The following is a 23,891-nucleotide window of genomic DNA, read 5'->3' on the forward strand; positions in this document are numbered from 1 at the left end:
GTGGGAAGAGATTCCAACTGCTCATCATCAAATGAACAAATGCAAGACAATTTCCTTTCCAAAATTTATGTTGCTTTAAATGGCAACCCACTCCAGTATTCTTGCCTGGAAAATCCCATGGACGGAGAAGCCTGGTGGGCTACAGTCCATGGGGTCGTAAAGAGTCGGACACAACTGAGTGACTTCACTTTCACTTCTTATTAACAGAATTCTAATTTTGTTTGGGGCAGCCAACATATGAAGGTAAAAGTATTGTACTTGCTTCAACAATCTCTACTGCAACTAGAGGGGATCTAATTTACAGTTCAGTCAGCTAATGTATAAACATAAGCATTACTGGAAAATATTTGACTTTCCTATTATGGATGCTACCCTCTTTCTTCACCAGACCCTTCTCTCAAACATGGATATGATACCTAGAGATAGAGAAGCTATCTTGTGATAATGAGGCAACAAGCACAAGGAAGAAGTTAAGAAACACAGGGCAGCCATCTTGAGCAGCAAGTATGGGGGGAAAAAGCCTCACTAAGACTCAGAAATGTCATCGAACCAAAGCTAACAGCAAACTACTTTCAGAATTCTATGAAGCAAGTAAATCACTGTTCTTTAAACTTCTCTAATTAAATTGGCTACCATATCACCTTCAATAAAATGCACTCCTAACTGACAAATATAAGAACAAGCACCATGTATTCTGCTTGCTATTACCATAGGAGCAAACAGGGGTAAAATCTATGCCAACTGACAGAAGCTGTGGCTACTTACACTTTCATTTTTTTGGAGGGTGGAAATTCATTGATGATTACAGGAGTAGCACATCTCTTGGCTTTCATTTTTACATGATGCTTTTCTTTCTGTTCCAAATTCTTCTGAGCAGAGAGTCTGAGAGATCTTCTATGGTAGAAGAATTGACAAAACTTATCTGTAATGAATACGTCTACTGGATATGTTGCAGAAATGTGAAAATATGTCAAACTACAAAGGCTATTTGTACAAACTACAAAAATTGTATTATTTCCACTCTAAAAATCTAATGTCTTATTGACAGCTTTTGAAAATTCACCATAAAATGTTGGTACTTTAAGTGCATTGGTATTTGTAAATCAAACCTCAATAAAGTTGATTTAATTTTGTAAAAAGGCACTGGTACAACTCCTTCCTTTTGAAGGTATGAGTAAAAGTAAAAAAAAGATGAGGTGACTTGACCCTGCTACACAGCTAACTAGTCAGATTTGAAGTTAGAAAGAAGGTCTCCTGGAAATTTACTAAAGTGTTTATTTTCTCCTCTTTCTTTTAGTCGTGACCCCCTATTTTTCTTAAAATATGTAACACATAACAAAAAGAACACAAAAACCAAGTTAAGTTAATGATCACAAAGTGAAGACTCATGAAATCACCACCGAGCCTAAGAAACAAAACACTGGCAGCAGGTGCTATCTTAACTTTCACAGTAATGATTACTTTGGCTTTATCTTTTTTACCATATAAATATGCATTCCATAAACACAGTATGTTGGTTTGAAAAGAAAACAAAAACTTTATACATTTTTTTCTGTCTTGCTTTCTGTCTCAACGTTATGTTTGTGAGATTTAATCACATTTATTCATGGAGTTCTAATTCATGAATTTTTAATGCTCTATAACGTTCATTATAGGAACATACTATTTATCCAGTCAACTGTTGATTCTCGTATATGTCTCCTGATGTACAGATTGTTGTTGTAAGATTGCTAGGTCACAGGACATTGGTTTATTAACTAAAGTTATTATCCAAAGTGCTTTTACCAATTTATGCTTACACTGGCAAATTTATAAGAGTCTGTATTGCTCTACATTCTCCTAAACAGTATTGTCGGATGACTTAATTTCAGTCATACAAATTGGTATGTATTAATCATAGAACCTCACTGTGGTTTTAGTTTGCTTTTTCCAGGGAGACTGAGCACCTTTTCACATGTTTATTGGCCATTTGATTATCATCTTTCATTAAGTGAAGTCTCTTGGTTGTTTTCTACTACATTGTGAATCATTTTCTGATTAGTAGGAATTCTTTATATACTGTGAATATGAGCCCGTTGTAGGTTTTAAGTGTTACAAATATCTCCCGCCAATCTAGCGGTTGGCTTCTCACTCCTTTTTTGGGGGGTGGGGGGTGGGGCTTCTCACTCTTTAAATGGTATCATTTGATTAGATAGTAAGTTCAAAAAGCACATCTTCCCAAAAATCATGTCAGTGCTTTTCTGTGTGGATTCTATTTAAGAAATCTTTCCCTATTCCAAAGTCATGTCTCCTGTATTTCCTTACTTGAGCTGTGTTTTCACATTTAGATCTATAATTCACCTAGACTGTTCTATATGGAGTGAAATAGGTAACAACTCTCATTTTATTTGGCTATCCATTGTCCAATCATTGTTTACTGAAGGGGGAAAAATAAATCACCCTCTCCTCATAGGCATGCAGTACCACTTTTGTATATATCGTGTCCATATATGAGAGAGTAAGCTTCTATATGATTCCATTGGTCTCATCATTGGGCAATACCCAAATTAATACAAAGCATTAATTATTGTAGCTTTATAATATGACTTGCTATCTACAAAATACTTTAAAAGTATTTTGACTACTCTTGGATCTTTGCATTTCTGTGTAACTTTTAGCATCAACTTATCAATGTCCAAAATAAAAACCTCTGGGACTTCTGTAGAGATCGCACTGAATCTATAGGTCAGGTAAGGAGACTTGATATTTATAGTATTGAGTCTCTCAAAGCATTAACACTGGGGCTTCTCTGGTGTCTCAGTGGTAAAGAATCTGCCTGTCAATGCAGCAGACAAGGATTCAAAAAGATTCCTGACTTAGAAAGATTCCATATGCTGCAGGGCAATAGGCTCATGAGCCACAACTATTGAGCCTGTGCTCTAGAGCCCAGGAACCACAACTATTGAGTCCACGTGCTGCAACCACTGAAGTCCACGTGCTGCAACCACTGAAGCCCACGTGCTTAGAGCCGACGGTCTGCAACAAGAGAAGCCTGCACCACAACTAGAGTAGCCTCTACTTGCTGCAATCAGAGAAAAGCCCGCACAGCAAAGAAGACTCAACATAGCCAAAATAATTAAAACATGAATGTAGTATGTCCTGTCATTTATTCAGATCTTGTTTAATTTTTCTCAACACTCTCTTAAGATTTACTAGTATATATTCAAATTTTTATGAGTGCATAGAGTAACTAATTTAAAATTCTTTATCACAGAGAATTTAAAACATACTAAAACTGGAGAATAATATAAAGAACCAATAGGTACTCATCATTCAGCTTTAAAAATTATCAACTTATATAAAAAAAATTACCAACTTATAGCCAATCACATTGTCAAATTTCTTTTCATCTACCCATCTTAGATTTTGAAGCAAATCCCAAATTTCGTATCTTTCATCTGCAAGTATTTTCATATTAATCTCTAAAGGGACTCATAAAAACAAAAATATGGAGTAATGTAGAGTACATTTATCATGCAAATCTTCTTGCATATTATTACAAAATGTACACAATATACAAAAATATGACTATTTGAGCACACTGGAAAGTGACCAAAAGCAGGCAGAAAACAGGAATATTTATCCATGAATAGTAACTACAAAGGTTGAGAGTTACGAGTTTTTTGCCTGCAGGCATGCCTCCAGCAGCATAAAACTCTACTCTCACTGGCTTTAGGTAACAGAAGACATAATTCAGGCCAGTACAGGAGCTAGGAGGAAAGTCCTAGAAGAAAAAGAGCTACAAAAAAGGTGTCACTCAAAATCTGAGCCAAAACTCTGCACAAATTTCCTGTTATTATATCTGCTAACTATGTGTATTTAGGGGAGACCAAACATGCCCAGTGAAGAAAGCAGAAACTGGTGAGGTGTCCATCCTTAAAAGACAAGTGCACTAGGTAAGACTGGTGAGTTTGCTGGGTCTTTTTTGATTCAGTGCATTACCCGGTGTGCATATAATAGGACAGCACACGACTCAAGTCTTAATAGCTTGAGGTGTCTGAAGCAAAGCAGCTGGAAATTTAGAGGCAAAATTCCAGAAGTTAAGAGAACCACACAGACAATGAAAACATAAGCCTGGTATAAACTCTACTTGGTTTTGGCTGACCACTAAGATCTTCAGGCATAGTGGAGACTCCAAGAAGGTAGATTTAAAAAGCAATTATCAGTTCAGTCGCTCAGTCGTGTCCAACTCTTTGCGACCCCATGAGCCGCAGCATGCCAGGCCTCCCTGTCCATCACCAGCTCCCAGAGTCCACCCAAACCCATGTCCATTGAGTCGGTGATGCCATCCAACCATCCATCCTCTGTCGTCCCCTTCTCCTTCTGCCCTCAATCCTTCCCAGCATCAGGGTCTTTAGCAATTATATATGTAGACATCTGAATGGTCAGAAACCACATGAAAATGTGATCAACATCATTAGTCATCAAGAAAATGCAAATTATAAACACAATGAAATATCAGTAATAAGACTGATAATTCCAAGTGTTGGCCAAGATACGGAGCAACTGATACTCTCATCCTATCCTGCTTACGGAAAAGTAAAATGGTACAGTCACTTTGGAAAAATTCTGGCTGTTTCTTATAAACAGTTTGAATCCTGTCTCTGAAATAAATCCGCCCTGGACAAGCAACTTTAGCACCCCTGAGCCCTTATCTATATAAAATAAGTATATTACCTATAATTCATTAATGTTATGAAGATTAAATAAGGTAACATGAAAAGTCTAATGTACTATGGGACAAATAACCAACCCTTCTCTGAACATTATTAATATAACCACCACTTTTGAACACCTCTTACCTCTGAGGCTGTGCTGGATTATTTCTTGATGTGGTTCCTTTGACTTTCATAGAAGGACATTCATTTGATGGAATGGACTCTTCCACCAGATTTTCTTTTTCTGCCTGTTTGTTGTAAGTATTATCAACTGCAAGAGAACAAAAACTAGTCTGCACTCAAATCCCAAGGAAATACATATCTATATATACATACGACTTAATATAGAATTCTAGATTGAAATATGTGTGTGTGTGTATCCCTCCTAAGCAGTGGAACCTTTTGTTTCAGTGAAATCTTATGCAGAAGACCAATTTATAAAAGCTACTTTAGCTGAAGCAGAAATGAAATATCCAGGGCCCTGCCTAATTACTAGGCTGAGGCACCTCAGAAAAGAAGTGTCCCAAACCCCTCATGACACTTTGTTTTATTATTTATCTGGTTGCACTGAGTCTTAGTTGCAGCATGTGGAATTGCTGACCTTCGTCGTGGCATGTGGGATCTTTAGTTGTGGCATATGAACTCTTAGTTGCAACATGTGGAATCTGGTTCCCTGACCAGGGATCAAACCTGGGCATCCTGCACTGAGACCAGAGTCTTAGCCATCAGACCAACAAGGAAGTCCCTCTTATGACATTTCAAAAAGATAAAAATTCTGAAAGCTTATGTGACAAAATGAAATCACCTAAGTAAGGAAAACAGGATAAGCTGAATCCCTCATCAGCAACAAAGGAAGATAAAAGATAATGGAACAATGCCTTCAGAGAAATCAAGAAAAAAAATCTTTTAAACTGCAATTCTATATTAAGTCCAACTTTCAATAGTACACGAAGGTGGAACAATGACATTTTCAAACATATGAGAACTCCAAGTTCACTTCCTGCACCTTATCTTAGGACGTTCCCTGGGGATGTATCCCTGCCTGCTACTGCTGCTAAGTCGCTTCAGTCGTGTCTGACTCTGTGCGACCCTATAGACGGCAGCCAACCAGGCTTCATCACCTCTGGGATTCTCCAGGCAAGAACACTGGAGTGGGTTGCCATTTCCTTCTCCAGTGCATGAAAGTGAAAAATCAAAGTGAAGTCGCTCAGTCGTGTCTGACTAGTAGTGACCCCATGGACTTCAGCCCACCAGGCTCCTCTGTCCATGCGATTTTCTAGGCAAGAGAACTGAAGTGGCTTGCCATTGCCTTCTTTGGTATCCCTGCCTAATGAAGTACAAATGAAAGAATACAAGAAAGAGGACATAAGACCCAGGAAACAGGACACTAAGAAGAAACTAAGAAAAATAATGCCACCTTCAAATAAAGCACTTTAACTTCCAAGGATATGCAGCAATATGTTCAATATGCAGCAAGCTCAAATGTGACAAAATTTTAAGTAACTGATCAAGTTTAAAGAATCTACCTGACCCTGATGTCAAGATCGTCAAGATCGTCAAGGGACTGTGACAAACCACACCAAGAAGAACCAAGAAGAACTGTGGCTGCATCACAGTAACTGACTTGGCATTGAGTAATATTTACATAATCAAAATAATGTAAATATTTCTGTAGTAATCATATGACCAGACATTATAAATACAACCCCCAATTAAATTTAAAACAGTAAGAATTTTTAAATGTAGCATCTAAGAAAAGGGACTGTGCATGGGGTGGGAAGAGGAAGGAGATATTGTCAATGCAAAGAAATAGAGGAAAACAACAGAATAGGAAAAACAAGAGACCTCTTCAAGAAAATTAGAGATTCCAAGGGAACATTTCATGCAAAGATGGGCTCGATAAAGGACAGAAATGGTATGGACCTAACAGAAGCAGAAGATATTAAGAAGAGGTGGCAGGAATACACAAAAGAACTGTACAGAAAAGGTCTTCATGACCAAGATAGTCACGATAACGTGATCACTGACCTAGAGCCAGACATCTTGGAATGTGAAGTCAAGTGGGCCTTAGAAAGCATCACTACGAACAAAGCTAGTGGAGGTGATGGAATTCCAGTTGAGCTATTTCAAGTCTTGAAAGATGATGCTGTGAAAGTGCTGCACTCAATATGCCAGCAGATTTGGAAAACTCAGCAGTGGCCACAGGACTGGAAGAGGTCAGTCTTCATTCCAATCCCAAAGAAAGGCAATGCCAAAGAATGCTCAAACTACCGCACAATTGCACTCATCTCACACGCTAGTAAGGTCATGCTCAAAATTCTCCAACCCAGGCCTCAGCAGTATGTAAACCGTGAACTCCCAGATGTTCAAGCAGGTTTTAGAAAAGGCAGAGGCACCAGAGATCAAATTGCCAACATCCGCTGGATAATGGAGAAAGCAAGAGAGTTTCAGAAAAACATCTATTTCTGCTTCATTGACTATGCCAAAGCCTTTGACTGTGTCGATCACAATAAACTGTGGAACATTCTGAAAGAGATGGGAATCCCAGACCACCTGACCTGCCTCTTGAGAAACCTGTATGCAGATCAGGAAGCAATAGTCAGAACTGTACATGGAACAACAGACTGGTTCCAAATAGGAAAAGGTGTACGTCAAGGTTGTATATTGTCACCTTGCTTATTTAACTTATATGCAGAGTACATCATGAGGAACGCTGGGCTGGAAGAAGCACAAGCTGGAATCAAGATTGCTGGGAGAAATATCAATAACCTCAGATATGCAGATGACACTACCCTTATGGCAGAAAGTGAAGAGGAACTCAAAAGCCTCTTGATGAAAGTGAAAGAGGAGAGTGAAAAGGTTGGCTTGAAGCTCAACATTCAGAAAACAAAGATCATGGCATCTGGTCCCATCACTTCATGGGAAATAGATGGGGGAAACAGTGGAAACAGTGTCAGACTTTATTTTTTTGGGCTCCAAAATCACTGCAGATGCTGATTGCAGCCATGAAATTAAAAGACGCTTGCTCCTTGGAAGGAAAGTTATGACCAACCTTGATAGTATATTAAAAAGCAGAGACATTACTTTGCCAACAAAGGTCCGTCTAGTCAAGGCAATGGTTTTTCCCATGGTCATGTATGGATGTGAGAGCTGGACTGTGAAGAAAGCTGATCGCCGAAGAATTGATGCTTTTGAACTGTGGTGTTGGAGAAGACTCTTGAGAGTCCCTTGGACTACAAGGAGATCCAACCAGTCCATTCTAAAGGAGATCAATCCTGGGTGTTCATTGGAGGGACTGATGCTAAAGCTGAAACTGCAATACTTTGGCCACCTTATGAGACGAGTTGACTCACTGGAAAAGACTCTGATGCTGGGAAAGGTTGGGGGCGGGAGGAGAAGGGGACGACGGAGAATGAGATGGTTGGATGGCATCACCGACTCTGTGGACATGAGTTTGAGTGTACTCCGGGAGTTGGTGATGGACAGGGAGGCCTGGCGTGCTGTGATTCATGGGGTCGCAGAGAGTCAGACACAACTGAGCGACTGAACTGAACTGAACTGAACTGATTCTGATGTTACTATGGACATCATAAATCAGAAGCAGAAAAAAAATGCTGAGAATAATGAGAAAGAAACAATCAAGTAAAGCGTTCATGGAAAAAATAGCATTTGATAGTACAGCTTATGAATTGAGCCTTGATTAAAGAACACTTCAACCAGATGACAGGGAAGAAAAGTCAGGCCAAGAAAACACATTTCACACAATATTTATTCCAGAGAACAATTATTTAGCTCATTTCCTAAAGAACTTTTTTTCTCGAGGGGAGAAAAAGAAGAAAAAAAAAAAATAGTATGCTATGTCAAAGCTTCAATAGAGGCTCTTACCCAATTAAAAGACACAGATGATTACAATTTAAAAAAGACCTAACTATATGCTGCCTGTAAAAAAATGCATTTATAATAATCATGAGAGTAAAGGTATGAGTCGCTCAGTTTGTCCAACTCTTTGCAATCCCATGGACTGTAGCCTGCCAGGCTTCTCTGTCCACGGAATTCTCCAGGCAAGAATACTAGAGAGGGAAGCCATTCCCTTCTCCAGGGGATCTTCCCAACCCAGGGATTGAACCCTGGTCTCCTGCATTGCAGGAGGATTCTTTACCATCTGAGCCACCAGGGAAACCCAAGAATACTGGAGTGGGTAGCCTATCCCTTCTCCAGGGGATCTTCCCAACCCAAGAATCATACCAGGGTCTCCTGCATTGCATGTGGATTCTTCACTAGCTGAGCTACCAGGGAAGCCTGCCCATAAGGCTATCCACTGACTTTTCAGTAAGCATATGTTAAAGACAGTAATCATAAGGAGAGGAGAGTACAAATTCAGGGCTATTGAAATTCATTTGAAATTATGAGATCAGCAACATAAAATAATCATGGAGATACAGATATATATACATATATATAAACCTCATGGTAATCACAAACCAAAAAAATCTATAATAGATATACAGATACATAAAAAAGAGAAAGGAATACAAATATAACAATATAGATAGTCATCAAACCATAAGGGAAGAGAACAAAGGAACAAAAACAGATATATAAAAACAACCCCCAAACAATTAAAATGGCAATAAGTAGATATATATCAGTAATTAGTCTAAATGCAAATGGATTAAATGCTTCAGTCAAAAGACACCAAGTAGTTGAATGGATACAAAACAAGACCCATACTTGCTGCCTACAAGAGATTGACTTCAGATCTAAAGACACACACGGACAGAAATGAGGGGATGGTAAAAGCCATTCTATGCAAATACAAATCAAAGGAAAGCAGGGGTAGCAATAATTATATAAGACAAAATGGACTTAAAACAAAGACTGTTGCAAGAGACAAAGGATATTACATATGATCAAGGAATCAATTCAAAAAGAAGATATAGCAATTGTAAATATATATGCACCCAACATAGGACCACCTAAACATATAAAACAAATATTAACAATCATAAAGGGAGAAACTGACAGTAACACAACAGAGAACTTTAACACCCCACTTATATCAATGGACAGATTATCCAGACAGAAAACTCAGTAAGGAAACACTGGCCCAGGACACAGTAGACCAGATATCCAAAAGCAGCAAAACACATATTATTTTCAAGTGCACAGGGAACATTCTCCAGGACAGATCACATTCTACGCCACAATACAAACTTCTGTAAATTTTAGAAAACTGAAATCATATTAAGCATCTTTTCTGACCACAACACTATGACACTAGCAGCCAACCACAAGGAAAAAACTGCAAAAACACAAAAACACATGGAGGTTAACTGATATACTACTAAACAACCAATGGATCACTGAAGAAATCAAATAAAAAAAAATACCTGAAGACAAATGAAAAAACACAACAGTCCAAAACCTACGGGATGCAGCAAAAGTGGTTCTAAGACGGAAGTTTACAGCAATACAAGCTTACCTTAGCAAACAAGAAAAATCTCAATCAACCTAAACGTACAACTAAATCAACCAGAGAGAGAACAAAACCCAGTTAGTAGAATGAAAAAAAAAAATCATAAAGGTCAGAACAGAAAGAAGTAAGTAAATGGAAATAAATTAAATACTGACTAAAAGAAAAACAGAAAAGATCAATGAAACTAAGGGTTGGTCCTCTGAAAAGATAAACAAAATTGATAAACATTTAGCTAGACTCATTAAGAAGAGAGAAAGGCCAACTCAATAAAATCAGAAATAAAAAAGGAGAAGTTGCAAGCAACACCACAGAAATACAAAGGATCACAGGAGATTATTACAAACATCTATATGCCAATAAAATGGACAACCTAGAAGAAACGGAAAAATTCCTAGAAATGTACAATCTTCTAAGACTGAATCAGGAAGTAATAGAAAAGATGAAGAAACCAATTACTAGTAATGAATTTGAATCATTAATTTAAAAAAACTCCCAACAAACGAAAATCCAGAAACAGATGACTTCACAGGTCAATTCTACCAAACATTTAGAAGAGTTAACACCTATCCTTCTCAAGCTATTTCAAAAACCTGTAGAGAAAGGAACTCTTCCAAACTCATTTCATGACGCCAGCATCACCCTGATATCAAAACCAAAGATACTACAAAAAAAGTCAATGTCACTGATGAACATAGGTGCAAAAATTCTCAACAAAAAGGGATCATACACCATAATCAAGTGGTATACTGTATCATCTGTATTCATACCAGACACTTAAGGAGAAATAAACAATCCACAATCATAGTCTGAAATTTCACAGCTTCTCTCTGATGGAACAAGTTGACAGAAAAATCAGCAAGACTATAATAGCCATGCATATGTGTATGTGCTAAGTCACTTTCAGTTCAGTTCAGTTGCTCAGCCGTGTCCGACTCTTTGTGACCCCATGAATCACAGCAGGCCAGGCTTCCCTGTCCATCACCAACCCCCGGAGTTCACTCAAACTCATGTCCATAGAGTCGGTGATGCCATCCAGCCATCTCATCCTCTGTCGTCCCCTTCTCCTCCTCCCCTCAATTCCTCCCAGCATCAGGGTCTTTTCCAGTGAGTCAACTCTTCGCATGAGGTGGCCAAAGTATTGGAGTTGCAGCCTCAGCATCAGTCCTTCCAATGAACACCCAGGACTGATCTCCTTTAGGATGGACTGGTTGGATCTCCCTGCAGTCCAAGGGACTCTCAAGGGTCTTCTCCAACACTACAGTTCAAAAGCATCAATTCTTCGGCTCGCAGCTTTCTTCACAGTCCAACTCTCACATCCATACATGACCACTGGAAAAACCATAGCCTTGACTAGACGGACCTTTGTTGGCAAAGTAATATCTCTGCTTTTTAATATGCTATTTAGGTTGGTCATAACTTTCCTTCCAAGGAGTAAGCGTCTTTTAATTTCATGGCTGCAAGCAGCATTCGCAGTAATTTTGGAGCCCAAAAAAACAAAGTCTGAAACTGTTTCCCCATCTATTTCCCATGAAGTGATGGGACCAGATGCCATGATCTTCGTTTTCTGAATGTTGAGCTTTAAGCCAACTTTTTCACTCTCCTCTTTCACTTTCATCAAGAGGCTTTTTAGTTCCTCTTCACTTCCTGCCATAAGGGTGGTGTCATCTGCATATCGTGTCCAACTCTTTGCGACCCTATGGATTGTAGGCTCCTGCCAGGCTCCTCTGTCCGTTGGGATTCTCCAGGCAAGAATACTTGAGAGGTGTTATATTGGTACCTCTGATAAGCTGGTTCTTTGAGAAGATTAAAAACACTGTTAAATCTTTAGCCACACTGATTAGAAAAATAGAGATGGCACAAATTGCTAATATCAGGAATGAGAGAGGTGATATCACTACAGAATTTATAAGTATCAAAAGGATAATAAGGAAACATTATGACAACTTTTTGCCTATAAATTAAACAACTTAAATGACATTGATAAATTACTTGAAAGACAAACTACCAAAGCTCATTCAAGAAGAAACAGATAATCTATATCTGCTAAAGAAATTGAATTTTTAGTTAAAAACCTCTCTGCAAAGAAAACTGCAGAGCCAGATGGCTTCAATGGTGAATTCTATAATATTAATTTTACACAAATTCTTCCAGAGATATGAAAAGGGGATATTTATATAGTAAGGCCAACATTTACTCTATCAAAATCAAACAAATGTATCACAAGAAAGGAAAACTACAGTTTATTCCCCATGTACACAGATGAAGAAAATTTTAAACAAAATAATGTAACAAACTAAACCTAAAATATATAAAGAAAAATGCCATCCTGACCAATTGGGGTTCATTCCAGAAAAGAAAGATTGGCTTAAAATTGGAAAAGCAGCATAACTAAGCAATTTAAAAACTAAAAAGGAAAAGAAACCATATAAACATCCTAATATATGCAGACAAAGCATCTAAGAAAATTTAGCATATATTACTATAAACATTATCAGCAAAATAGGAATAGAGGAGAAATTCCTCAGACTGACAAAGGTCAAAGGACATCTATGAAAAAACTACATCAGGATTGAACTCAAAATAAGAATTGAGGCCTCCAAAAAAAAAAGGACTACAGTTAACATTATACTTAAGGGTGAAAGCCTGCATGCTTTCCCCTAAAATCAGAAATAAAACAAGCATGTGTACTTCTCCTCTCCTATTCAACGTCATATTAAAGGCTCTAGGCACTGCAGTGTGCAAGAAAGACAAAAGGCTTATTTGCAGATGACATAATCACTTATGTAGAAATCTGATAAAATCTACAAAAAAAGGTACTAACACTAAGAAGTAAGTTTAGAAGGTTGTAGGATAAAAGATCAATATAGAAAAATTAATCATAATTCTTTGTACTAGCAACACAATAAAAAGCTGAAATTAAAATAAAGGTCCGGGACTTCCCAGATAGTCCAGTAGTGAAGACTGTGCTCCCACTGCAAGGGGGCGTGGGTGTGATCCCTGGTTGGAGAACTAAGATCACACATGCTGTGAGGCCAAAAAAAACCCCCAAACACCAGAGCTCTGAAAAGTGCTTTGTGAACACAAATAAGGGGAATCAATTAGAGAAAAAAAAGATATTTAAGCTGGAAACTGAATGATGAGTAAGAATTTTTCAGTTAGATTAAGGGTAGAATAGCACTAATGAGACAGGTGAGAATATGTGTACTAAGAAAGAACAAAACCCTGTGGCCGAGGGGTGTGCACAAGTGGAAGGAGTGCACATGGTTTTTGATACATGATGGGCCAAGCAGAGGTGTCCTGCTCTGGGGCTCACTGATGACAAATAATTTTAAACTGAAAGTGGTCCAGACAAACTAGGTACCATCACATCCTCTTTCAATTCAAGAGCACAAAAACCATCAAAGCAACAGAAAAATCTTCCACACTTCTAAGCACCTCAAGTGAAATATGTATACATGGTTATAACCTCTTACACAAGAAAGATGGATACTTGTCCAGACCCCAAATTCAAATTCAGTAAGATTATCACCTGTGTTTAGCAACTGAGACTCTGCAAACTAAACAAGTTCACTGAAAATACAGCAACTTTCTGATATGGCCCTCTAGTTAGTGCTGTGATTGGGGCGAGTTTCAGATTAACCCAAAAGATTAATTCTCAAATGTCCTAAACTGATTATGGTGATTGCACAACTACTCCATGAGCATGACTGAAATGTACACTTTAAGCAGGTGAATTGTATGACATATGAATTATATCTGAATACAGCTACTCTTTCAAAACAATCATTTTTGAGGATTTATGACCTCTTAAAAGAATACTTTTTATTCTAATCAAACAGACAGTATTTTGTATATTTAGTAACTATTAGTTAAATGTCAATCATCTTTTAAAATCAGACACAAGACTCAAAGAATTCTTGCATACATAATTATCAAGCAGTACATTCTTCTCTCCTGCTGTTTTGTTTCCCAGTCAGACTCGGGTTAGGTTACATTAAATCTAGTCAAAAAAGAAAATAGTTATATATCTGGCAATAAAATTCTATGTTAGCTTAATTTCTCAAAGTTTGAAAAATGAAAAGAACATAGCACATCATTAGTTTTCAACTCATCATGAAATGAATAAATGAATTAGCCCATTTCACCAATTAAAAACATTATTTAGGTAATTTCCCCAGGTCCCTCAGGTTCCTAATATACTGCTCCACCATTCTGCCAAGGAGCTTTTTTCTAAGATGTTCTTTCTTACCTGGCCTCAAAGGTGTGACATCTTGATGAAGATTAGCCTTCCTCAGCGGAGTTTTGCCCTGAAAAAGCCCTCCTGTACCATCCTTCCCAGGAAACTTATTCTCCAAATTAGCCTTCTCATCTGCGAAAAGGTAAAATCATGATCATCTAAACAACCAGCAAGAAAGCAAACAAAAGACTGTCATACACTTAAAATGAGGCCTAAAGCCTCCTACTGGTACACTTCGAACTCATTTGCAAGTATCAGCAAAGTTTCAGTGATTAAAAAAAATAAGTACAGGTTATATAACAGAGACAGCAACTGCAAAAACTATCACTAAAACACTGGTAACAATGAACAAAGTATTACAGAAAAGGAGAAGTGCAGACTCTGCATTGTGAATAGCTCTTTTTCTTTGCTTGATACACATTTAGGACCATATAATCATAAACTGGTCTTATCTACTACCTAAATACATCATGTTCCTTTTAAAGAAAACTGTAATCAGTGAGATTGGTAAGGCTTACAAGGGACATCTTGTAGTCTAATTGAGTTGAGGTTCTTCCTCAGTTAAGACAGTGTGGGGTGCAAGAGGAATAGAGCTAGGTTATCTCAGGGAATTATATCTTAGATTTTGCCATGACCAAAGCCAGTACAAGCAGTGAAAAGTGTGTTCTATCAACAGCCTACTGATAGAAGTTTTAGGAATGTGTTGAATTCCACTGTGAATGTATACTCTGACTGCAACTGTGTAAAAAGATGTGACTATCTGGAAGAAAATTATAAAGGAATACATTAGAACTTATGTGGACCACAACAAATCCTGGAAAATTCTGAAAGAGATAGGAATACCAGACCACCTGACCTGCCTCCTGAGAAATCTGTATGCAGGTCAGGAAGCAACAGTTAGAATTGGACATGGAACAGACTGGTTCCAAATAGGGAAAGGAGTACATCAAGGCTGTATATTGTCACCCTGCTTATTTAACTTATATGCAGAGTACATAATGAGAAATGCTGGGCTGGAAGAAGCACAAGCTGGAATCAAGATTGCCAGGAGAAATATCAACAACCCCAGATATGCAGATAACACCTCCCTTATGGCAGAAAGTGAACTTTCTGTGAAGAGTGTTCACAGAAAGTGAAGAACCTTCTGTGAAAGTGAAGAGCCTCTTGATGAAAGTGAAAGAGGAGAGTGAAAAAGTTGGCTTAAAACTCAACATTCAGAAAACTAAGATCATGGCATCTGGTCCCATCACTTCATGGAAAATAGGTGGGCAAACAGTGGAAACAGTGACAGACTTTATTTTCCTGGGCTCCAAAATCACTGCAGATAGTGACTGCAGCCATGAAATTAAAAGATGCTTGCTCCTTGGAAGAAAAGCTATGACCAACCTAGACAGCATATTAAAAAGCAGAGACATTACTTGGTCAAGAGAGGTCCATCTAGTCAAAGCTATGGTTTTTCCAGTATTCATGTATAGATTTTCAGTTCAGTTCAGTTCAGTCGTTCAGTCGTGTCCGACTCTTTGTGACCCCATGAATCACAGCACGCCAGGCCTCCCTGTCCATCACCAACTCCCGGAGTTCACTCAAACTCATGTCCATTGAGTCGGTGATGCCATCCAGCCATCTCATTCTCTAGAGTCGGACTATAAAGAAAGCTGAGTGCCAAAGAACTGATGCTTTTGAACTGTGGTGTTGGAGAAGACTCTTGAGAGTCCCGTGGACTGCAAGGAGATCCAACCAGTCCATCCAAAAGGAAATCAGTCCTGAATAGTCACTGGAAGGACTGATGCTGAAGCTGAAACTCCAATACTTTGGCCACCTGATGCAAAGAACTGACTCACTCGAAAAGACCCTGATGCTGGGAAAGACTGAAGGCGGGAGAAAGGGACGACAGAGGATGTGATGGCTGGACGGTATCACTTGACTCAATGGACATGAGTTTGAGTAAACTCCGGGAGTTGGCGATGGACAGGGAGGCCTGGCGTGCTGCAGTCCATGGGGTCACAAAGAGTTGGACACAACTGAGCAACTGAACTGAACTGAACATTAGAACTAAGATGATTTTGAAAAAACAGTGGGATCCATTTTTTCTTCCAAAGTATATTTAAAAGTATTGTTATACTAATATTTCCTTTCCTGTTTTCAAGAAAAAAACTTGGAAAAAGAGAGACAGCCCAGCTATTTTCTCAGGGTTTCAGTGGACCAAGGGCATGGAGAAGACCTTCTGTATGGCAGCTGGCTTTCTCATCCACCCTTCCTCCTATACACACCCAACTGACCCACTGGATTTCATTAGAGTCCTTTTCCAAGAGAATGGCATATGCTATTACATTTGGACACTGCACTATAAGTGTTAAGTACAGCTTCAGTGGACTCATTTGTAACCCCATCACACACTGATTTCTCTTAATGAGAAAGAAAAAAATGAAGAAGACCCAGCAATAACTAGCGTGACATATCAATGGTCTCAAATACTATCCCAAAGTAATATAAAAACAGAGAACAGACTTATGGACATGGGGAGAGGGGAGGAGAGGGTGAGATGTATGGAAAGAGTAACAGGGAAACTTACATTACCATATGTAAAACAGATTGTCAAAGGGAATTTGCTGTATGGCTCAGGAAACTCAAACAGGGGCTCTGCATCAACCTAGAGGGGTAGGATGGGGAAGGAGATGGGAGGGAGGTTCAAAAGGGAGAAGATATATGTATACCTATGGGTGATTCACATTGAAGTTTGACAGAAAAAAACAAAATTCTGTAAAGCAATTATCCTTCAATAAAAAAATAAAAAAAAACCCACATCCTTATTTACTGATGATGTCAAAGTTTGTGTCATATCACCTGACCCAATATCAGAGAATCCTATCTCTATTTGGAGACTGGGTTCTGAGTAGCATAATTCCTCCATTTAAAAACAGTAACCCACTCCAGTATTCTTGCTTAGAGAATTCCATGGACAGAGGATCCGAGGGGCTACAATTCATGGGGTCCCAAAGAGTCGGACAAGATGTAGCGACTAACACTTTCATTTTCACTGTGACTTTGGGCTAGTTCCATAAATCCTGGAAGCCTGAATTTTAATAACCAAAGCAGCTGGAGAAATCAACCTCCCTTACTTCAGATTATACTACAAAGCTATAGTCATCAAGAGAGTATGGTACAAAAAGAAATAAAGACTAGAGGAACAAGATAGAAAGCCTAGAAATAAACCCATGCATCTATGGGTACCTTATTTTTGACAAAGGAGGCAAAAATATACAATGGAGCAAAGACAGCCTCTTCAATAAATGGTGCTGGGAAAACTAGACAGGTACATGTAAAAGAGTAAAATTAGAACACTTCCTAACACCATACACAAAGATAAACTCAAAATGGGTTAAAGTCCTAAATGTAAGACCAGAAACTATAAAACTCTGAGAGGAAAACATAGGTAAAACACTTGACGACATAAAACAAAGCAAGATCCTCTATGACCCACCTACTAGGGTAATGGAAATAAAAACAAAAGTAAACAAGAGGAACCTGATTAAACTTAAAAGCTTTTGCACAGGAAAGGAAACTATAAGCAAGGTGAAAAGACAACCTCAGAATGGAAGAAAATAACAGCAAATGAAACAACTGACAAAGGATTAATTTCCAAAATATCATGCAGTTCATGTAATTCAATAACAGAAAAGCAAACAACCCAATCAAAAAGTGGGGAAAAGACCTAAACAGACATTTCTCCAAAGAAGATATACAGATAGCTAACAAACACATGAAAAGATGTCCATCTTCACTCATTATTTGAGAAATGCAAATCAAAACTACAATGAGATATCACCTCACACCAGTCAGAATGGCCCTCATCAAAAAGTCTACAAACAATAAATGCTGGAGAGGGTGTGGAGAAAAGGGAACACTATTGCACTGCTGGTGGGAATGTAAATTGATACAGCCACTATGAAGACAGTATGGAGATTCCTTAAAAGACAAAAATAAAACTACCATATGAACCAGCAATCCCACTCCTAGGGATATACCCTGAGGAAACCAAAATTGAAAGAGACACATGTATCCCTTTGTTCAGTGCAGCACTATTTACAATAGCTAGAACATGGGATTAACGTAGATGTCCATCAACAGATGAATGGATAAAGAAGTTGTGGAACATATACACAAAGGAATAATACTCAGCCATAAAAAGGAACACATTTGGGTCAATTCTAAAGAGGTGGATGAACTTAGAATCTATTATACAGAGTGAAATGAGTCAGAAAGATAAATACTGTATTCTAAAGCATATATACGGAATCTAGAAAAATAGTAATGAATTTATTTACAGGGCAACAATGGAGAAACAAACACAGAGAATAGACTTATGGACATGGGGAGAGGGGAGGAGAGGGTGAGATGTATGGAAAAAGTAACATGGAAACTTATATTACCATATGTAAAATAGATAGCCAATAGCCAATGGGAATTTGTTGTATGGCTCAGGAAACTCAAACAGGGGATCTGCATCAAACTAGAGGGGTGGGATGGGGAGGGAGATGGGAGGGAGTTTCAAAAGGGAGGGGCCATATGTATACCTATGGCTGATTCATGTTGAGATTTGACAGAAAACAGGAAAATTTTGTAAAACAATTATCCTTCAATAAAAAATAAATTTTAAAAAAATGAGCTGGGGAGAGGTAGCAAGAGGGAGGTGAGTATAGTTCTAAAAGGGGAATACAAGGATCCTCATGATGTTAGAATGGTTTGATATCTTGACTGTGGTAGTAAATCAATGAACCTACGCAGGTGATAAAATCACACAGAACTTAAGACACATGAAAATAAGTACAAGAGAAACTGGCGAAATCTGGGTAAGACTGGTGGAGTGTATCATTGTCAACATTCCAGCTGTAATATTATACTCTATGCTCAGTGACAATAAAGCAAGTTTTTATGTGACTGCCCTCACTACAGACATGTAGTTGAATTTCACTCAACTTTTTTCAACCGGATTTTACCATATGTTCATAAAGCTTAAATATTCATCATTTTAACTGCAAAACTTTGCTTTCTACTGATAGCCCATTTCCAAAATAGTGGACATTTCAACTATTTCTATCATATCATGATGACCAAGTCTCTGAGTGCATAAAAGAATTTTAGTTATCTACAATCCATTCTTCTGAAAGGCGCTCAGCACAAAGCAAGTCACTAACCCTTAAAACAACCTGAAAAGCAGACACTTACCAAACCAGGAATCTATGTGTTGTGTATCCTCCTCATCAGTCAAAGATGAAAAATTGATGAAGTCAGTTGGAGCATCATAGGCATAAGAGGTTGTGACTTGTGACATTGTGTCCCACCCTTGGTGCAAAACAGTAGGTTATTTCCAACGTTTGTGTCACTTTTCTCAACAGGTCACTTCCTAAGGAGATAAATGGTTCAGAAACCTGGTTGCACATTTATCTAAGGTACTGGTTCCCTATTTTGCTTTTACAATCACATATGCAATTCTGAAAATAACCTGGGCAATATGCCTTACTTTTTAAATCACACTAAAAGTGAAGTTTACTTTTTCAGTAACTTGACACTCCTTGAGGTAAATACACTGGAATTAGAAAGAGGCCAAATTTAATGAATACCCACAATTTGTCATGTACTGTGCTAAGTCTTTTACATTCATTATCTTATTTTCCTCAATCTACCGTATTTTCATTTCCAGTTTCATTCACATCCAATGCACTTTCTCTTTGCCCTAAATAACCCAATTTCTGAAACACATCATAGCTACCAACCAAAATCTTACTCATCATTCAAAGTCCAATTCAATCATCTCTAAAATCTTTTCCAATTTTCACCTACCATTCATTACTGTTGCCCCTCCAAAGCCATTGTGCTTTTATACCATCCAATTTTATATTAGTTAACTATGCAGATCTCTCTCCTAGTAAACGCTAAGTTCCTGTAGACAAGGATGAATTCTACTCACTTGTGTATACCTCATCCATTAAGGTGCTTAGAACAGTATCTCATACATAGTAAAAAAAATCTCAATAGTGTTTTGCCAAGTACAGGTTTCTTCTTTAAAAATACCTTTGTAAAAAATACTACTCCTGAGCATAAAAAGAAATACCTTTAAAAATACATAAAAGGGACGACATGCAGATTAGGTTAAAAAAAAAAAAAGATGTGGGCCCATCCTTACTTCTGCATACTTTGTACAGAAGAAATGTCATGTGTCCTGTGTCCTCTGTCCTATAGAAACCCGTGTAGGTTTAAACCTGTGTAGGAGTGTCAGCCCTACACTCCAACCCAATGTGGTTAAAAAATAGCTGAAAGTAATAGCCTAAAGGCTATACTCACTTGGCAAATAATTTCCCTATGAAACCCAATGAATCATTTGTCTTCCTTATGGAATGACATGGACTTAAAGTATTCTGTATCAAGGAAAAGAAGTAGACATCAGTTAATGACTTACATACACATATGCTAATTTAAGGACTTTCTTTAAGCCTTTATAAATACATGCTCATTTGTTAAATGAGATCACAAAAACAGCTTTCATAAAAATCCACAATGCCATACTACTTCACACACCCACACAATTTCTCACTCTCTCTCTACACACACAACACATACACACACTTAACTTTTACTTTTTTTTTCAAATGGGATCATTAACATTTTGAAACTGCTTCAAATATCACAAGCATCTTCCATGTCAATATAGATATATCAGCAACTAATGACTGTGCCATGATTTACTTATCCCCTATATTAGGACTGTCCCAATACTTTCACTTTAAAGATACTACTAGAAGAATATCCATGAAGCTCAGTTTCTGTATACATACTAATTCTTCCCTGAAGACAAATTCTTAAAAGACAGAATCACTGGCTATTGACACATAATGTGAAAACGTTCCTCAGGAGAGTAATATCCCCTTGCATTACAGAGAGGTGTGCCAGTTCTCTTCCAGGTACTAATAGCCCTCTGTACTCATTTTTTCTATATTATACCACTATACCTATGCTCTGAGATAAATTATGAGATTAGGTCCACCCAACCTCATTGTTGCTCGGTGGTTTGGCCAGTGGACTTGGATAATTTCTCTCAGTGGATTCCGGTAATTCAAAAGGAATTTGTTCTATTTGGTTTACATAGTGAAATCAATCTACGCACCAGAGAACCTCATCCTCCCATGGTCTCCCCTTTGAACTCACTGAAGCTATACCTCCACAGGTACCTTTATAACAATGCTCCAATTGAAGTACTTAGTGTAGAAATATGACATTTTGGAGTTGGGAGGAGTTTTAAATAACACCTATATTTTTCAGTTTATAGATAAAGATTAAATAAAGCAAAATGAGGTCCTCTAGGATCATACAACACTACTACTAATGATCATGGTAAAAACAAGGTACCAAAGGTGCTTACACATGCCAAGCACCATGAAATATCAATACTAAACACATACAATTTTAATACCCTCAACAATCCTCTAAAGCATCAATTATTCCCATCCTAGAAGAGGAAGCTGAAAGTAAGGGAAATTGAAAAAGACTTGCCCAATATCATAAAGTTATACAAAGGAAGAATCAGATCTAGAACTGAGGCTCCTAACTTTAGTATAATATGTTTTCTATGTCATCTGCCCTCACCCTATGAATTGGAGAAGCATGTTAAAGTAGTTATGGTCTATATTTGCATAGGAAACAGTATTGTATTTCTTTCCAAGTAGAGATAGTCTTTGCAGTCTTTTACCCTGAATAGAAGATTCTTTATTATCCTCAATTCTTAAGTTTTCATATTTCCCCATTTCTACTTTCATTATTCAATTTAACTCAGTAAGCTATGTGTTAGCAGTTCACTCATACTTGCTAGGGGCCATAAATCTGGGCTTGATAATACTGGAGCTCCTTTCTCACTAATATTCAAGGATGAGACACTGTCTCATAAAAAAGTAGACGATTTAGTCTCAGACACAAAGGAATTCAAAACCTAGACAGGAGGCCTATCAGACTTAAAAGATGTGCTGTGCTTAGTCACTCAGTCGTGTCAGACTCTTTCCGACCCCATGGATTGTAGCCTGTCAGGCTCCTCTGTCCATGAGATTCTCCAGGCAAGAATACTGGAGTGGGTTGCCACGCCCTCCTCCAGGGAATCTTCCCAACCCAGGAATCAAACCCAGGTCTCCTGCATTGCAGGTAGATTCTTTACCATTTGAGCAACCAGGGACGCCTAGACTTATTTTAAGACTATTAATCAGACTTAAGAGATAAGACAGTATAAATATTTAAATCATATAGTATGAACCAGAAGCATAAAGAAAATTAGAGGTTAACATGGCTTAAGTCAAGCTATGATTAAATATTTTTCATTGAACACCATCAAAAGGGTAAAGAGTGCTCTAAGACAGAAATCACCTCCTTGATCACCAAGTTTCCAAGCTTGGAGTAGTAGCCATGGGACAGTTTGGCCAATAAGAACAAAGTAGGAATCTGCTGAGGGATTCATAAGAAAACTCATCCTTTCCTAATATAGATATACTACAGCCCTTGCTCCTCCCCTTTTCCTTCACCTTGCTTCTTGCCTTGAATGCAGATGTAATGGCTAGAGCTATAGCAGTCATCATATACACAGGAGTAAATGGCCAAGAGTAACATATCACTGAGCTACTGATCAGTGATGATCAAATATCAGCAATCACCTACCTCCAGACAATAAAATTCTTTTCATATAGGTCCTTACTAAGCAATCCCAACATGGAAATACAGAATTCTAGGCCTCTCCCTGGCATTACTTGATGTATACAACAATGGGGAAGTCACTCCACCTTTCTGCTTACCTACTTCCCATAAACAAGTAAGAAGGTATTTTGAGTGCTATGATATTATCACTGCCTTCTGACCTACTGATACCTTTCCTCTCCTTGACCATATTTCTATTCAAAGGATCCTACTGGAAGATTCTCCACTAACTGACAGTGGCTAAAATTCCTCTGCTGTAAGAAGGAAGTTTTCCTATTCTTTGAACAAACATCCTAGAAGACATGGGAAAATCTTGGATTCCCATGATCTTAATGCCTAACCCAGGTCACTGGGAAGACTTCCCAGGCAGGAATGTTACAAAGACAAGTAAAGCTGGGGGAGGGAAGAGGCAGAATTGTAATATGCAGCAATCCCACTTGAAAATCATGATTCCACCAAAGCATGCTGCTGAAAACCACCTGGAAAGAATTCAAATTTAACCCCTCACAGCCTTTTTTCTTTTTAAATTATGGAGCTACACTGCTAGGCTCTTTGGAAAGTAATTCACATTTTTCTTTGATAGATCTTGCCAAAAGTAGAAATTTATCTTATAAACATGTATCTATGCATATATAAGAATATTCACAAAGCATTGTTCAAAAAGCAAAAAAACTGAATATGCAAATTTAACCAATAGATTAGTTGAATAAATTATGGTACAACCACATGTTGAGATATTAAGTAACTTTTA

The 23,891-nt window shown here is 37.9% G+C and overlaps 1 protein-coding gene across 8 annotated transcripts in view; it reads right to left on the bottom strand.

Annotated features, from left to right (window-relative positions):
- TPX2 (TPX2 microtubule nucleation factor) overlaps positions 1–23,891 on the bottom strand; it is a 54,022-nt gene that overhangs the window by 21,570 nt on the left and 8,561 nt on the right. For 5 of the 8 annotated variants that reach the window (XM_055435099.2, XM_055435103.2, XM_055435133.2 and 2 more), the window contains exons 3-6: positions 19,637–19,814; positions 14,423–14,542; positions 4,842–4,968; positions 766–894 (exon numbers count right to left, since the gene is read on the bottom strand). In XM_055435099.2, coding sequence (XP_055291074.2) covers positions 766–894; positions 4,842–4,968; positions 14,423–14,542; positions 19,637–19,742 — 482 coding nt within the window. In that variant the 5' untranslated portion in view covers positions 19,743–19,814. The remainder of the gene's footprint in view (positions 1–765; positions 895–4,841; positions 4,969–14,422; positions 14,543–19,636; positions 19,815–23,891) is intronic. The other 3 variants (XM_055435125.2, XM_088843879.1, XM_055435117.2) reach the window with 1 other exon arrangement.

Source organism: Moschus berezovskii, chromosome 15, assembly GCF_049115385.1.
Source record: "Moschus berezovskii isolate FMDL1 chromosome 15, NW_MosBer_1.0, whole genome shotgun sequence".
NCBI lineage: Eukaryota > Metazoa > Chordata > Mammalia > Artiodactyla > Moschidae > Moschus > Moschus berezovskii.